The 16,959-nt window shown below is 32.7% G+C and overlaps 2 protein-coding genes across 4 annotated transcripts; both read left to right on the plus strand.

The window, feature by feature from the left end:
• Window positions 1–1,128: 1,128 nt before the first annotated feature.
• LOC100806622 (coiled-coil domain-containing protein 22 homolog) lies at window positions 1,129–5,135 on the plus strand. Of its 2 annotated transcripts, none has more exons than XM_003552943.4 (6): window positions 1,129–1,284; window positions 2,119–2,548; window positions 2,831–3,021; window positions 3,293–3,439; window positions 4,139–4,363; window positions 4,625–5,135. In XM_003552943.4, exons 2-6 carry the CDS (start codon window positions 2,315–2,317, stop codon window positions 4,839–4,841), a joined length of 1,014 nt encoding a protein of 337 aa, XP_003552991.1. In that variant the 5' UTR covers window positions 1,129–1,284; window positions 2,119–2,314; the 3' UTR covers window positions 4,842–5,135. The 2 variants fall into 2 exon arrangements, with proteins under 2 accessions (XP_003552991.1, XP_006602120.1); XM_006602057.4 differs by lacking the exon at window positions 1,129–1,284 and adding an exon at window positions 1,298–1,462.
• Window positions 5,136–9,612: 4,477 nt separating this feature from the next.
• Window positions 9,613–16,068, plus strand: LOC100807160 (26S rRNA (cytosine-C(5))-methyltransferase NOP2B). Of its 2 annotated transcripts, XM_006602058.4 has the most exons (17): window positions 9,629–9,973; window positions 10,067–10,263; window positions 10,632–10,695; window positions 10,787–10,920; window positions 11,095–11,178; window positions 11,275–11,349; window positions 11,492–11,563; window positions 11,641–11,714; window positions 12,018–12,070; window positions 12,518–12,627; window positions 14,047–14,115; window positions 14,221–14,295; window positions 14,520–14,612; window positions 14,709–14,788; window positions 14,882–14,981; window positions 15,321–15,604; window positions 15,752–16,068. In XM_006602058.4, exons 1-17 carry the CDS (start codon window positions 9,742–9,744, stop codon window positions 15,816–15,818), a joined length of 1,863 nt encoding a protein of 620 aa, XP_006602121.1. In that variant the 5' UTR covers window positions 9,629–9,741; the 3' UTR covers window positions 15,819–16,068. The 2 variants fall into 2 exon arrangements, with proteins under 2 accessions (XP_025982522.1, XP_006602121.1); XM_026126737.2 differs by having other exon boundaries at window positions 9,613–9,973; window positions 14,520–14,788.
• The last annotated feature ends 891 nt before the right edge of the window (window positions 16,069–16,959 follow it).

Genomic DNA, 16,959 nt, shown 5'->3' on the forward strand with positions numbered 1-16,959 from the left:
AGGTATTGTTGTGATATTGATTGATGGATCCTTCTAATGAAGTATCTCAAAATCTCTCTAGTCTTGATCCTGATTTTCTTTTCAAATCTTTATTATGAAGTTCACATTCTCAAAGCCATTTTCTTCATCATCCTAATAGTGACTTTAAGCAATTTTATTCTAGATGTTGGAAGCTCTTGTAACTTTTGATGACTCTTCTCAGTAAGGCCTTTATTGATGTCTTACGTTGTGCCAAAGTTGAGTACTCAAAGGAAAGAACTAATTTTCATCTTACAGATAAACTTCACACAGTTCTTTTGAGGTTTTACTCTGGACAACTTGTCTAAGACATCCTTTTTGAGCTTGTCCTGAACTTATTAGAATGCTTGTTCATTTATAATTTTCATGAACATATATCATTGAAATACTTAGCATATTTATTAGTTATCACCCATATTTCATAATCCTAACAATTTGCAGGGTACACCATTATATGCAATCTCAACAAAAGTTTAGCCAAAATGGGAAACCAACACACTCTTAATATCTTGAATCATACTAAAACAAGGTTAAGAGTAAGGACATCCATTGCTTAGTAAAGATATAACCACCAATAATTTTTTCATCTAAACATGATTTATTTAATATGATATCATTATATGGTTGGTTATCCTAATGCACACCAAACAATAAATATGATTAAAGCTTATAATTTTTTTTATCCTATTCTATTCTTATCATGTTACATGCCATAAAAGTTTTAAAATAAAAAAATATTTTCTTAAAATAAATAAATAATAATTTTTTGAAGTATAAAATAATTTTATATCACTTTTTTAAAAGACAGAACTTTTCCATTTTGACTGTATAATTTTTCTATTCTTTCAAGTAATTAAAAATTATTTATGATATTTTTAAAATATTTCTTTAAGACGTATTTTTAAAAATAATTATTATAAGACTTTGTCTAATTAATTCCAACTAAAAATGGGGGCTAAACAATCCTATTCCATTTGGCCCAATAAAATTGTTATAAACAATACTATATTATATTGGATTGACATTTTACTAATTCTAATTATTTTCTTAAAAAATTTCAAAACATTCCATGCATCAAATATTGCTTAACGATACGACATCGTTTAGGCCAGACCAATAGAGTCAAGACTCAAGATTCTACACTCTCGAGTACATCATCCATCAAACTTTTTCATCCACCATACGGCGTCGTTCCGGACTTTCCTTACTTCCGAAATCACCTTCGTGGTTGCGAACTTGGGTCCCCAAGATATCAGATTCCACCAGGTACAGTCACAATGCTCAAATTTTGCGTTTTACCCCTTATGGGTCGGTGTTTGGATGCATGGCAAACGAGTTTTTTTTGTTTTTTGTTTTTTCTTAATTAAATTTTCTATTTGTAAATGGTATTCTGATATGTGGTGTTCAGTCTGTGTATAATCGTTGCAACATAATGGAATAGTGAGTGAGTATCTCAGATCATTCAACAGTGACCAAATCTTCATATCAGTTTTTCTTCTTTTTTTCCCTATTTTTTTTTTAATTTTGGTTTTCTGAACAATCTAGTCCAGTATTTTAGCTGTAGATTGAAATCAAACTTTGGGCATGATGATATTGTTATCTTTTTTTATGACTTTATTGCAAGTTGAAGTTAGTTAATTGTTATTCTTGACAATTGACATGTATGCACCTTTTGGTGAATTTGCATTTCTGATAAAATTAAGGAATGTGGGGTTGCAAACTTACAATAAAAAGTTAGCTTGTTTTGTTATTTCTGGGCGTGAACTAAAGTACGCACAATAGGTTGCAGAAGCATGATTTTTAATGATGCCATCCAACTTTAACTATCTTATGTATATTTGCAAAACTGAGGCTTCCCTTTTTTTTTTTTTTGTCGGTTGTTATGATTTAATATATCACTTGCATATTTGTAGCAGCACTTCTGTCTTTGCCTTCTTTCTTTTTGGTACAGGAGATTTATGATCTTTTTCATGGCAATATGCTTTTGTTTGCTGTGATGGTTGTTGTTACTTGTTAGTCTACTCATTGGTGTCTTTGCTTGCTTTTCTTCTGATCATGGTTCTTGTGTTTGTTGGTTCTGTATTTATACTTAAAAAACAGACTATATCTTCTGCTTGTGGCTTTTCTTGCATCCATCTGAAGGATTTCAGAGTCGTGTGAAAGTTTGCTAGAAACAAACTAAGAGAAGGTAACTTATGAAGCTCTTTCTAGGACTCAACTGAAAAGGAAGATGATGAAGGTGTGCTTGGTGATTATTATATAGTTGAAACTTGAAAGCACATTAAATGATCTCATAATGGAGCCCCAGACACTTGAAATAGAGGTTACCAAGGATGATGTCTCCATCAATCGGGCCAACAAAGATGAGTCCAGCTCTAGGATGGAAGGTTTTATCAAGGATGAATTTGATTGTGTATTAAATGAGAAGGAACCACCTGAAGGGCAGGTTGATGCTGGAGGAGGTTCATTTGGAAATGAAGAGAACCCTTTTCATATTGGGGATGGACCTTTGACAGTCTTGAAACAAAAAGTATGTTTCCTACAAATATCTCATAATATTCTTATCCTAAGCTGATATCTAGTCAAGAAAATATGATTTTATTCAGTTCTTTCTTATTTCTTTATCTAATATGTCCAACTGTAAAATGTGTATAACAAAGAAGTATTGTTGAATTAAATGTGTATAAAAGGTTGTATTTTGTCTTATGACTATTACATATGCAAAATTGAAGTATATGGTTTATGTGTTTTTTTTTCTTTAGCCTTGATGCTGGACTAGATAAAATTTGAAACTGATAAATTTCAAATTCAGGAGAAAAAACTTGTTGATGAAGTATCTGTAAGGACTTCAGAACTAGCGCATCTTGAACAAGAGTTGGAGTTGATGAATGAAACAGCTGAAATGGCATTTAATAACCAACATTCGATTGACTTCTACATTGACCAGTTGAATGAACAAGTACAAGCTAAAAGGAATTACCTATTGACTTTGGAATCAGAGTGGTAGGTGGAATTGTTCAAATGATATTTAGCATAGATTATTTATTTGATCATGACATCTGTTATACTGTTATCTACAATTCTGGGTCAGTATATGCACAACGTAGAATAGTTCAATTTTCAAATTTGACCTCTCCAATAAGGAGGTGTGTGTAACACTTTTGTAAGATCAAACTAGTATTTCTTGAGCAAAACATAATGTTCTTTTCTTTCTTGTAAGAGAGAGTGGGCAGTGGAATGATTGTTAACTTCACTGTATTTCAATGTGTCCCAGGGACACTGTAAGAAAACCCTTGGAGGAGAGAAAGAGAAGTCTCGAGGAGTCTCTTTATTCAAACAATCCAGATGCACTAGAAATGCTTCAAAAGTTGAGAGAAGCGCAGCAGGAAGAGCAGTTCATTTTATCTGAAATTATGAAGAGGTACATATCCAAAGTTCATTTTACATTAGTTTTGCCATTTGAAACAAATTTTTTAAGAAACATAAGCAAAGACAGGTTGAAAATGCAAAGTTAAACAATAGGTTGAGATGAGCCTCTGTTTACTACATCTTTGTGAATCCTTTCTGGAGAGTGTAGACTATCATTGAATAACATGTTTTCTAGTTTTGTTTGGAATTGGTGGTTCATGGTACACTGCTTTTGCATATACCATCCTTCTTGATTCCCTTCAAGTGTGCTTAAATGAAGATAGCTGATTTCTATATCCTTTTTTCCCATGAAAACTTATTAGAAGTTCTCTTCTAGTTTTTTATGTATTAAGGTCAACGGGCTAAATTTTGTAATAAATAAGCTGACCTCTCATAAACTGTACATGTGTGTCTCTGCTTCCTAGAAAGAGTCAAGAAACACATACAAACAGGTCAATAGCACTAGTGCAGCAAGCTTCATTTCTTTTGTTTAAAGAATTTGTCAATTTGTGTGTTGCATTTTTAATTTGTAATTGAAGCACAACTACTCTAGATTTACGTAATATACTGAGTGCATCAAATTTTCAACCAATTTCATCTTAACTGTGGATGACTTTTAGTAGATGTCCCCACATATTACATAATCACATTTACTAGCAAAATGTGCATGCCTTCTTGATTTGGAAGTTCTCTCCTCTCTCTCTCTCTCTAGGGAGGAGGAACATTTGAAACTTTCTGCAGATATTGAAAAGAAGCAGAAAGTAGCATCCAGGAAATCCTATACTGACCGGATAAAGGAGATTACAAAAAATAGTCGCAAACAAGACGCTGACATTGAGCGGATCTTAAAAGATACAAGGGTGGTTCAACTGGAGAGTAATTCTATCCAGGAAAGCTTGCATCGAACATATGCTGTCGCAGATGAAATTGTCTTTAGGTATGAAGTGTTATTATTTCCAGCACATCCACATGCCCACAAAAATACTACTAATGATTATGCACACACAAGAAAGAAGAATGAAAATTGAAAGATACTTGGGAAACTAAACATAGAGATGGAGACAATGAAGCACCCTGAGCTGAATATCATTAGGAATCTAATCTAGCTATGGATTCTTTTATTTTATGTCATGATTGATTTTGTTTTTCACCAAAGGTAAGTAATGTGCAATTTGTTTTCCATTTCTTATCCTTACAGGGAAGCAAAGAAAGACCCAACAGGGCTGCATGTTTATAGGCTCCTGGTTAGCATCCACAAAGGTTTTGAACAAATATCTGAGAAAATTCTGGCAACTGATAGAATTAGAAGAGAAGTAGCTGAATATGAAACAAAACTGGCAGCCACGGCTTCCAGAAGCTTAGATGTGAGCGAACTAAAAGCTAATCTTGATGCCATTATTAGAGAAAAAGAATAGCCTGAATAACATTTGCAGTTAAGTGAATTTCAGGAACTCATTTGAAACTGGCAACCCCAATTTCCAGAAGCTTAGATGTTATCAATCTAAGCTGATCTTGAGATTGGTATTGGGGAAAATGAATACCTCGACAAACAGTTACAGGACATGTGTGACATTATTTCAACAAGTCATTGGGTACAACCATTTCTAACAGTCAATTACCATTCTTCATGTTTTTGTGTTGCAAAGTTCCATATAGGAACACATTATTTATTTGTTTCTTATTGTTTAAATGATTGAGGGGAGTATTCATACTTGTTTTGTCCATCGTTTGATAGTACTTGTGCTCCACTTTTATTCTAACTTGCATGAGGTTCTGACCTAAATTCCCCGACAAAGCAACTTTGGTATTTATGGCCTCTTTGATATCCAGACCTCCTTCACTTTTGGAAGCTGTTAGCATCTTTCAATGGACAAGTTGGGATTGATGTCAGAGTGGTCACCAATAAGAGTGAAGAGAATGGTGAGCGTGTATGAGACGGCAAAGGCAATGATGATGGTAATGATATTGCAAGCGATCTGACCAGTAATGAAGTGTTTTTCTATGTGGTGATTGAGGATGTAACGCTTTATTTTTCGTAAAATAAATTAAAAGAATTACTTAAAATAAATAAAGTTTAAGAAAAATAATGATGTTGTTGTAATTAAATAAATAAGAAGAAATAGTTTTGTTAATTAAAATAATGGTTTAAGGTAAATAAAATAAATATATGTTCTTAGAAAATAAAAATGATGTTTTATTTATTTATTTGATAGGAACTAAAATAATTTTTTTTTATAAAATAATAATAGAGTAAATAATAGGCTGAGAGTATCCTAACATTATGTCAGTTTTTACATTTACTATACGTCAGTATGCTCTTTCTTCCTCTCAAATCAAATTTGTTTTTCCTTTCTTCTTTCTCAAAATTCTCTCTTTTTTCGCATATACTTAAATTTGTCCTAGTAAAATTACGATCTTGGATTCATTAACTGTTGGATCGTCGTAAAATTTGAACACTAGGTTCGAAACTCATTTTCACACATCTCCACTGTTGGGATTCGCAAAATAATGTCCATGGAGAGAGAAACGTTCCTTGCACAAAGACAATTAAATGAAAGCTCAAATCCCTTCTTCTCTCTAACGCTTTGAAATCTTAGTAGAGTAATCAAAGGAAAAGTTTGAGGAATTGTAGGAAACCTTTAGAGATGCTGCTATCACTGTCGGACTATATACATGAGCCCACTTGGAGGTAAGAAATGAGTTTATCGCAATTGGGATTAGAATGAACATGTGTAGAATTCCTTAGAGGATTAAATTAGGGTTTATTATGGGTTGTTTATTGAATTATAACTCTTCCTTTACAGTTATAATTACAATATTGTTGTGTTTAACAGACCAATTGATGTCATGATGCGAATTGGTTAATAAAATTGAGTGCTCTTGATATTTTTTGTGTTTTTGAACCTACGTTTTTTATTCCTTTGATTTTGATATAATTATATGAAATTGTTTGAGGGGTTTTACTCCCTATGCTCTGAGAAATACTTTTGTATAATTCGTTTGTATTTTGAACAAAATATACTAGATTAGCGTAATAAATTATTATATTGGAATCATGAAATTATTATTGAGATTGTGTGTAAATTATAAATTGAGTATGTGTTGAATTGTAAGATACATGTGTATTGAGATGTTGTGAGTTATGAACCATACAATCACACGACTGTAAGACCTTTTAAGGGCGACGAATATTGTGATGTGATCTAATGTGAGAACCCGACGAGTTTAATCACTTTGAGGCACGACGAGTTAAATTTGTTTTGAGAATAATTGAGGAGTTGCATGTTTTGTACAGTTCATAGATAAAGTCTATGTCCTAAAATTTTTTTTGGGTTGGACCTTAATTAGGAGGGAGAAGTCCTGACAGATTTTTCAGAGTGTAGGCCTTGAGCGTAAATACACTCGGTTTGAATGTTCCTTGAAGTTTATGCTGATCTCATATGGTTGGAGCATTCTCACAAAACAGAGTGACTCTGATTGGTGTTCCTATGATTTTGCCTAGTGAGAGTGACCTAACTTACCAGTGTGTGGTGTGTCTTGTTATGTACTCTTAGGTGCCCGATGAAGTTTTTCACTAACATAGTACCACATTGCATATAAGATTCAGTCTTAGTATATTTGTTGCATAACGCTTGTGTATTGATCAAATATTGATTGGTTGAGTGATATTGTGTTTTAATCCTTGAGTACGTGAGTGATGTGAAAATGTGTGAGATGTATAGTGTTGAAATGTAATGTTACACAATAAGTCATAGAATGATGTGAGATATGTTAAAGTAAATTGTATTTCATTTATATCATATGTATATATCTACGTGTTGTCCTGTTTCCCTCTATTAGTTAGGAATGTGATAACTTACTCTTTATGTGTTGTTTGTGTTTGGATCCTGTGATGATATCAAACCTTGTGTTCGTGGGAGTACATAGTTAAGTAGATGACTATGAACAACCTTGTGTTAAAGGATGTTGGAACTCAATGTTATGATAGAATGTGACTTTGGGGCATGGGTTTTTGTATCAATTATATGAAGTTGTAGACATGTAGTTATTATCATTTTGTTTCACGTGCTAAGTTTGTAGTTCATTTTTTGGAGTTTTGGACGATCTTATTTTGAGTCAATATAATTTTATTATTTATTTAGACAATTTCTATTATGATGATAGAAAAGTGAATGTGAGCCTTTTACCCTTTTGAAATATTTTTATTTAAATGTGTTTCAAAATTTTTAATTAATTATGAATTCTTATTCCTTTTATTATTAATGCATATATGTGTGAGATACAGCGTGCCATAGAATATGACATGTTTTTCATGTTCTAAGAGTTTGTGTTTGAGATCAGTCATTTTTGTAAGCATTTGTTTGTGTTAAAGTGTGAATGTGATGCTGCAATCTAAAATAAACTTCTCTATCGAGTCCTTGTTCGTTATTTTGTTCCTATGCATGTAAGTTTGTAGTTGGAAAGGGAAAATAAAAATGAGAGGATCTTGATCATTAAAAGGACAAAAATTATTTAACATAGAAGCATTTTCTTCATTCAAATAATAAAACAAATTTTTCGAGTAAATTATCATTTTGATCTGTCAGGGTCAGTTTTTCTAGTCCTTGAAATAAGAAAATTGATGAAAATGTTCATGAAAATACACTACTAGTTGTTCTAATTCTTATGCCAATACCAATTATTTAACGTTAACCAACATGTTCACGTGTCACATTTAGGATGCTTAAGTGGCTAATATATAGACATTTGTTTTTCTTTTTGGGGACTAAATTGATGGTACATACTAGTTGTTCTAATTCTTATGCTAACACCAATTACTTAACGTTAACCAACATGTTCATGTGTCACATTTAGGATGCTTAAGTGGCTAATATATATACATTTGTTTTTCTTTTTGGGGACTAAATTGATGGTACATGTCGAGATACTATTAATTGATTTTTTTTTTGGTATTCTTTTACCTTATATATTTGTTAAAGTTACAACTTTGAATTATTGAAAGAAACATTTAAAAGAGTAGTGGGTGAGTTTGAATTATTTCAGCTTAACTAGGGAATTTAAATTTGAGTTTTAAGTATGTAATTATATTAAATATTTGAGTAAGGAATCAATATAAACTTTGTTGAAGTAGTACTAGTGAAAAATTGATTCATGCTAATTAAAAAAAAATACGTTAACATTATTTAATTTTGATGGAATAAAAAATGAATTTATTTTCCAAAAAAAGAGAAGGTTGCTTGAAGTAAAACTTTAATTAAGTGAATGTACTCTGGAAATAACATTGTTAAATAGGGAAAACTTCTTTTCTTTTATACCAAAAAAATAGGAAAAATTTAGTTAAAATTATCTTATATTTTAGTTTATTGTAGTTATATATTTTTTTTTATATTTCAACTCGAAAGGAATAATTTAGTGCACAATCCAATTTTAATATCTAAATATCATAATTATAATTTAATTATCATAAAAATGTAAAAAATAATTCAAATCATATAATTAAAATAAATAACGATCAATATATAAAATGTAAGAACAAATACTTATATCATAAAGAAATATAAATTATACCCAAATTTGAAAAGAGATAAAGAGAGGTTGAAGAAGATAAATGGATAAGAGAGTAAATACTTTTACACGAAGAAAGATTTGTATGTGTTTAGAAAAGGATATTTAAAATTAATTTGAAAGTGATATAATTTATGGTCATATATTTTTATTATAAAGCAAGTTAGCAGTAAAATTTAGTATACAAATGTTATTTAGCCCAAAAAATATTTAATGCATGTTTGATTTCACATTAAATATTCTAAAACCATGTTGAAACACCCCTTAACTTGATTTTAGATAATTTTTATGTGTTTGATTATACATGGAACAATAATTTTGGGTTAAATCAACAACTTTATATAGCTTTTGCATTAAATAAAATATTTTAAATTGAGTTTTATTCTTAACTTGCTTTTATAATTAAAAAATCAAAAACTCCAAAATCAATTTTTTTCAACTCATAATTTTGGACACAAAATTTATTCTCAAAATGAAACTAAACATAATTTGTTTTAATCTAAAATCATGTTAACTTGCTTTTTCTAATTTATTGTTGAACAACATGTAAGGAAGTACGGCCCAACGACCCAACGGCCCAACCTTCGGTCTCATTTAATGTTGTAACCTACTATCCTTTGCAAAGCATAAAACGACGTCGCGGCGTTTCTTCCCTGTAAACCCTAAACCCTAGCCGAATATTTTTGTCCGAAAAGAAAGAATAAAACACTGCTCGCAAACCACACTACACCACTTCTTCACTTTCCTCCAATGGCTCCCGCAAGGAAGAAACCTTCTAAGCCAAGCAAATCTCCTAAGAACCCTAAGAAGATCCAACCCAAGCACGATTCCAGCTCCGAATCCGAAGAAGACACGCCGCCGCAGCAACTGCAACCGGAGCAACTCGAACTAGGCGACAACTCCGATTCCGCGTCGGAGCTCTCTTCTGTCGGTGACGATCCTTTAGCCGACGATTTCCTCCAAGGAAGCGATGACGACGAAGGTGCTTGTCGTTCGCATGCACGCGTTTAGTGTATGCTCTCGTTCGAGTTTTGTGTTGCGATTGTACTCTGATGCTTGTGCTGTTATTTTGCAGAGAAAGCCTCAGGTTCGGAGTCAGGTTTGGAGTCAGGTTTGGAGTCAGGTTCGGATTCCGATTCGGATGACGATGACATTGAAAAGAAGTCGAGAGCTATTGATGAAGAGAAGGCGAGAGAGGAAGAGGATGCGGATGCCGAAATGCAGCTCAACATCAACCAAGAGTCTGATGAGTTCAGATTGCCTACCAAAGAGGTTTCACTTTTTAAAACTATTTTTTGCATTTTTCTTTGTGACCTTTATGACATGTTTGAATTTTCTTAAATTTTTGGAGAGTGTTTTTAGAACGATTTTTTTTCCCTCAATCTATTTTGAATGCAAAATAAGCTAATTGCAAGTGTAGGAGTGCTTGAATTTTGGAAGAGTAACAGAGGAGAATCAATAAGCTAAAAATGTGTTTTTTTTTAAATGTTGTTAAAATGTGTTTTTTTTAATTGGTTGTTGTAAGTATGGGAGTGTTTGAATTTTGAAAGAGCAACATAGGAGAACCAATAAGCTAAAAACACATTTTATTGGTTGTTGGAATGTATGTTAAAATGTTTTTTTTTTTTTTTTACTTTTAGGAGCTTGAGGATGAGGCTCTCCGCCCACCTGATCTTTCCAATCTCCAGAGGAGAATCAAAGAGAGTATGTTCGCTCTACTATTGACTGTTGTCATAAACGTTCTTTGAGCTATTCTGTAGAAGTTGTTGTAATTGTTCTAAATGTGTTTCTCTAGTTGTTCGTGTTCTTTCAAATTTTAAGGCTTTGAGGCAAGATGGGTCAACAAGAAAGGAGTATGTTGAACAGCTTAAGAAAGATTTATGTACGTACTATGGCTACAATGAGTTTCTAATTGGTGCTCTAGTGGAGGTTGGTATGATTATATTATTACTGCTAACATTTTGAACTTCAATTTCTTCCCAATTGCTATTGCCCTATGTGTCCATTTTTTTTACCTTGCTATGGCAGGACATGGAAAGGGATTTGTGTTTCATTATTGTGTAATGAGGGTTTGCATGAATACTTTGTATCTTGTTGTCTCAGATGTTTCCAGTTGTTGAACTCATGGAACTGATTGAAGCCTTTGAAAAGCCACGCCCTATGTGTCTAAGGACTAATACATTGAAGGTTGCATGTCCTTTTCTGTCATTTTGGGTTAATAAGTTAGTATGAATTTATTCATGTTCCGCACTGAGTATAAATTTTTCTTCTGCATTCACTCAGACACGCAGACGGGATTTGGCGGATGTTTTGATAAATAGGGGAGTAAATTTGGATCCTTTAAGCAAGTGGTCAAAGGTAAAGGATTCATGTCTTAATTTTTCTTTTGTCCTTTTATTTCTTTGTTGTTATATAGACTTTTTGTTGTTGTGTAGTTGTTATCATGAATACTAGCAACAATCTAATAAGAAACCTGGATGATTTTTTTTTTTATTCTTAGGTTGGACTTGTTGTGTATGATTCTCAAGTGCCTATTGGTGCCACTCCGGAGTATATGGCTGGTTTCTACATGGTAGGCGGGCTTTTTACTATTGCATTTCATTTAATATTGTATGATGCACTTACAACTAGTTCTTTAACTGTTTGTAGCTGCAAAGTGCAAGCTCTTTTCTGCCTGTTATGGCTTTGGCTCCTCAAGAGAAGGAACGTGTCATTGATATGGCGTAAGTATAAATCGTTGTCTATGGACTATGGCTTATTAAAATGACTTTTGTATGCAAATGTTAGAGAGAACTTCTATCTGTTCCCAGTGTGATTGAGCCTATCACATGGGTTTCACATCAAATTCTCAGCTAATGTTTGCAGTGTGCATATGGCAATTTACAGTTCCTTAAAATTTTACTTATCATATCTTATGCAATAGTTTGCTACATATTCTAAGACTTATTGGTTTGAGTAGCAATATAGAACACGTGTCTTTTTTGCAAAGCTTCTGTTTTCCCTGAAGAAGTTTATGCTATTTGCAGAGCTGCACCTGGTGGTAAAACAACTTACATTGCTGCTCTAATGAAGAATACTGGTGTGTTTTATGTTTTTAGTTTCCCATGCATTTCAAACTATGTTTTTAGAAAGAGGAGCCAAACAGTTTACTTTATTTTGGATTGTAAACTTTGTTTTTCATTCTTAGATAAACTTTACATGAGTTTAGGTATTTTTTCTGCATGAAAAATCATGCTATAGTTGTGCACATAAAGTGCAAAAGTGAACGTTCAGCATCTACATGGAACTTTTTAATCAAACCGTGACACTAGAAAAAAGCATTATCAGGTGTTACTTCCTTGATTTGTTATGTCTGTATTTTTCCCTGCTCTTTTTTTATTTTGGTATTCTTACAGTCAGTTGGATCTAGGAATTTAAGTCATTGAAAGAATTGTTCTTCATATGTTGGATCTCAATTTTGCTTCACGTTTTTGGTTTGTAAATTCATGTTCCGGTAATCCAGTCATGCAATTTTTTTTTATGGCAGGAATAATATTTGCAAATGAAATGAAGGTACCAAGGCTCAAGTCATTGACTGGAAATTTGCATCGCATGGGTGTATCTAATACTGTAGTGTGTAACTATGATGGAAAGGAGGTTAGCATCTTTTGCCTGTATTAAATCTACAGAAAAAAATCTTTAATGCCTTTACTGCTATTAGATTTTATTGTGATTTGATTTTGTTTTTGATTTGACTATCCATCTGGCTTCTCAGTTGTTCTGCATAATTTGTTAGGTTTGACAAATTGTTTGGTTATTTGGTTGCCCTATTTGTGTTGAAGGTAAAGAAAGACTGCTTCCCTCGATATTATGAAATGCTTTGTGACAAGAAAAAACGTAACTGAAAGAATCTGGGACTGTATCTAAGACTGTAGGCCATTATATGAACAATTATATTATTGGCAAATTGTTAGTCATTTGTAGATCAGAGCATAATCTCCCAACCCATTCCAACAATCCAACTTCACTGCATCACTTAGATGACCTTCACCTCCAACCTCAATTTCACTTAACTTATTCAAAATCTCAGATTGAAGAGCTTCTAACCTATCTGGGTGGGTTGAAAACTGTCTCAACTTCTGTTCATGCTCTGCAAGAGTGGTTTCCTCATTGTTGATCTCAGATTTCAAGTGCTCCATCTCAACAATCATCTCTTCAATGATTTGTTGTAGACTGTCTTGTTGCACCAATGACACCCCTTTCCTGAGTGCATAATTTAACTTCTCTTTAACACAAGCTGATTTCTGCTCCTCCTGATTATGATGCCCTTGCAAGTTGCAAGTCCTCAATTCTTTTAGTCTGATTTTCAACATCACCACATATTTGGATAATGGTATTTGCTTTTCCAAAAAACCTCTTTCTTTCCTCCTTCACATGCTCCAATTTATTCAGAGATTCCTCCAGATCCCTTTTATATCTCTCAATATCTTTGTCCTCCTTATCATGCACATCTATAGTTTCCTCATGAAGTGTAGCTTCATCCTTTTGTGAATGGAGGCCACCACCTACAACCCCATATACAGGTTGTGTTGATGAAAGATTTTCATGATTTTCTATGCTTTCTCATCAATTCTTCCAAGGAATCAATATTTGCACTAGCAGAAACCGGATTTTCTATTTCAGATTCTGACAAGGCATCACCAACTAAGTCTTGCAAGTTTCTGAACTAACCAACAACAGTGAAATTTGTTCTTCAATTGCAGCTTTGTATTCCAATATATCCTTTAATATTTAAATAATGTTTAAACTAGTTATAATAGGATACTGTGAACGTATAGACTGAACCCCTAGAAAATCATCTTCTGTCCTTTTTGCTACAAGAGTTGTTGCTGATTTTGTCCATTTCATTTATTAATTTTGTATGTTTTCCTTTGTAAATGTACATGAGCATTTTAGTTCAACTTCAGATTTTCACATGTCACTCCATTTGTCAGTCCTATATTTTGTAGGTCGTATAATGATATTGTGTGTGGTAAATGCTAACATTTGCTTAATGACTATATTGTTCTATTTCAGCTTCCGAAGGTTTTAGGTGTCAATGTTGTTGATAGAGTATTATTGGATGCTCCTTGCAGTGGAACTGGGGTAAGAAATAGTGAATAGTATTAGGGAGTTTAATTTTAGGGAGATTTCTTGTCTCTGTTTTCCTTGAAGAACCTAGAGAGGGACTGAAGGACTTTCTGCACGCAGGTTATATCCAAAGATGAGTCAGTTAAAACCTCTAAAAGTCTGGAAGATATACAGAAATGTGCGCATCTACAAAAGGTAATTAAACTTTGTTGAAGTTTTTGTTTGAGAAGATTAGCAAAATTAGGTTGGGTGTGTGAGCAATGAAATATGCATCTTATTTTGATCTTCTGTAGTTTGTTCTCTGAGATAAAATGATGGCAAAAAAACTGTTCTTTCACTATGAAATTTCCTTTTTATTGGTAAAATCATATCTTAAACCTTACTAATAGGTTTTTTCCTTTTTTTTTTTTTTTCTATAGGAGCTCATTCTTGCAGCAATTGACATGGTGGATGCTAATTCAAAATCTGGGGGATATATTGTTTATTCTACATGCTCAATTATGGTTGCCGAGGTTCGTTTTTCAGTTGAATCTATTAAGTTGATATGCTCTTTTTGCTTTTTTATTTGTCATATGTTTCTAAATTTTCTTTCATTAAATATTCTTCAGAATGAAGCAGTTATTGACTATGCACTCAAAAAGCGGGATGTTAAACTGGTTCCTTGTGGACTTGATTTTGGGCGTCCAGGGTAATGATTTTATTCCTGTTTTCTCCCCTGATAAGGCTGGTTTTGATTAGAAGTTATGTATATCATTATATTATGACATTTTCTTTCCATCAGATTTACAAGGTTTAGGGAACAACGTTTTCACCCATCTTTAGAAAAGACAAGGCGTTTCTATCCTCACGTACAGAATATGGATGGTTTTTTTGTGGCAAAGGTATGTATTCTTAGTTTGATGAATGGAATTTTGATTAATTAAAGCAAGATTGTTGGAATACAAAGTCTTAAGTATAACCAATTTACATTTTTATCTTATTGATTTGAACCTTATCAAATTTTCTTTGTTAACTTGTGGTTTGAGTTTAATTTTACTCACGGGAGTGCAATATATATAAAATATAAATCGTCTCAATTATTTTTAGTATCCAACCTCTTAGCTGGAAAAGTTCAACATTTTTTACTGCCGTAGTTAATCATAGAAGTGACTGAAGCTGAAAGTACTGTTATTCATATGGGCTCAAAACAAATTCATGGTTTTTATACTCTAATATTGCAGTTGAAAAAAATGAGCAGCTCAAAACCTGGGGCAAAATCATCAGAGACAGCCGAGAAGGAAGAAGACACTACCACGTTCGTGGAGGAAAAGGAGAAATCAAGTTATGGAATAAAAGAAAATGGCAATGTATCTTCTGAATCCGAATCCAAAAACGGGAAGAAAAGAAAATTCCCCTCGAAACCAAGTAATGGTCTAAAAGAAAAGGGCAAAGAATCTTCTGAATCTGAACCCAAAAAGAGGAATAAAAGGCTATTTCCATCTAAGGAAGAGATTTCAAAAGCCAGGTTAGATGTCTTCTCCGTGTTTGATATAAACCTTGGGCCCCTACTAATAACACTTTTAGAGAATATAATCTTGTCTATAAATTTATAGCAGCTTATGGGAATAATAAACCTTCCAATGAAAATCTAAGGAATTTGTGATTCCTGCAGGGAGGAGAAAAGAAATGCTTTAAGAGAAAAAAACAGAAAAGGTAGCAAACGACAGAAGAAAAAATGATCAAAGCCAGTGGCAATACATGAGAGGCAGTTTTAGCACAGAACAGACTCGACTCGACTCGAAGATGGAAGTACTGGGGTGTTTGCCTGTTATGGGAGTGTACCCTGGAATCAGTTGCATGCCCTAATCTAGGGCACATTTTTGTTTTGTTTTTAAGAGGTATATTTTAACTTCCATCTGCAAAGGTGTATATCAGAAAGAAAAAATATTCCTTTTTCGTGGCATCAATTAATTGGAGTTTATTTTCTTATCATTATCTTCAATCTTTATCTCTATTGTCCTGCATGTTAGATATCCTTCTTTCCATTACACGTGCTTCAGATGCTACTGTTATGTTTTCATGATCAAGTCTATATTAAAACTCTTTATAAAATAAGATTTTGGTTTGGCACATGTCAATACTAAGTGAAAAATTTTCCTTTCAATTTTTTTTTTCTCTTTCTCTTTTTTTTTTTCTCTTTCATGTTTATATTTATATGACAAAATATCTTTATCATTCTATTAGCAAAATAATTCTACTACTATTATTATTATGTTTAGAATTAATTTATTAAACATTTAAATTATAAATTAAATTAGTTTTAATTTTATGATAGAAATCACAAACATCAATCACGTGAAAAACAATTTAATTAAACATTTAATTTCATGATCATGACAACCACTTAATCCCAAAAACATTTATAAAAACACTGAATAAATGATCTGAATATTTATATTTCAGGATGGCAACACATTTTATTCATGCACCAATTAAATGCGTACATAATTTTGAAGTAAAAGTAGATTTGGGAAAGGTATTAGCTGTGCATCTAATTCGTATCAGCAACCATATTCCAATCAAAACACATACCTCTCTGTCTCTCTCTCTCAGGACAAACGGATGCGTTGCTTTTTAGCTCTTGCTGTTAAATAGTGACCCCCACAAGCTATTTCCATACATAAGAATGATAACACAGTATTTAATGTTACATTATTTTCAGTTCAGGGTTTATGTATGGTAAGAAAGAATGCAAAGCCATTAAAAGTAGTCCCTAACCACATGTTAATGCAAAAATGAAGGGCTACACCTGTCATATTAAAAGCATATTAACCACTTCTTAATGCACAATTGTATGCAGCAACTGGAAACTGCAAGTAG

The sequence above is a fragment of the Glycine max genome, chromosome 18, assembly GCF_000004515.6.
Source record: "Glycine max cultivar Williams 82 chromosome 18, Glycine_max_v4.0, whole genome shotgun sequence".
In the NCBI taxonomy this organism is placed as follows: Eukaryota; Viridiplantae; Streptophyta; class Magnoliopsida; order Fabales; family Fabaceae; genus Glycine; species Glycine max.

What these genes read in the sequence shown, in the direction of transcription:
- LOC100806622 (XM_003552943.4), top strand. Translation starts at nt 2,315, where the DNA reads ATGGAGCCCCAGACACTTGAAATAGAGGTTACCAAGGATGATGTCTCC. An exon ending in TTATCTGAAATTATGAAGAG is followed by an intron (nt 3,440 to 4,138) that starts GTACATATCCAA and finishes CTCTCTCTCTAG; the next exon opens with GGAGGAGGAACATTTGAAAC. An exon ending in GCAGATGAAATTGTCTTTAG is followed by an intron (nt 4,364 to 4,624) that starts GTATGAAGTGTT and finishes TTATCCTTACAG; the next exon opens with GGAAGCAAAGAAAGACCCAA.
- LOC100807160 (XM_026126737.2), top strand. Translation starts at nt 9,742, where the DNA reads ATGGCTCCCGCAAGGAAGAAACCTTCTAAGCCAAGCAAATCTCCTAAG. An exon ending in CCAGAGGAGAATCAAAGAGA is followed by an intron (nt 10,696 to 10,786) that starts GTATGTTCGCTC and finishes GTGTTTCTCTAG; the next exon opens with TTGTTCGTGTTCTTTCAAAT. An exon ending in TAATTGGTGCTCTAGTGGAG is followed by an intron (nt 10,921 to 11,094) that starts GTTGGTATGATT and finishes TTGTTGTCTCAG; the next exon opens with ATGTTTCCAGTTGTTGAACT.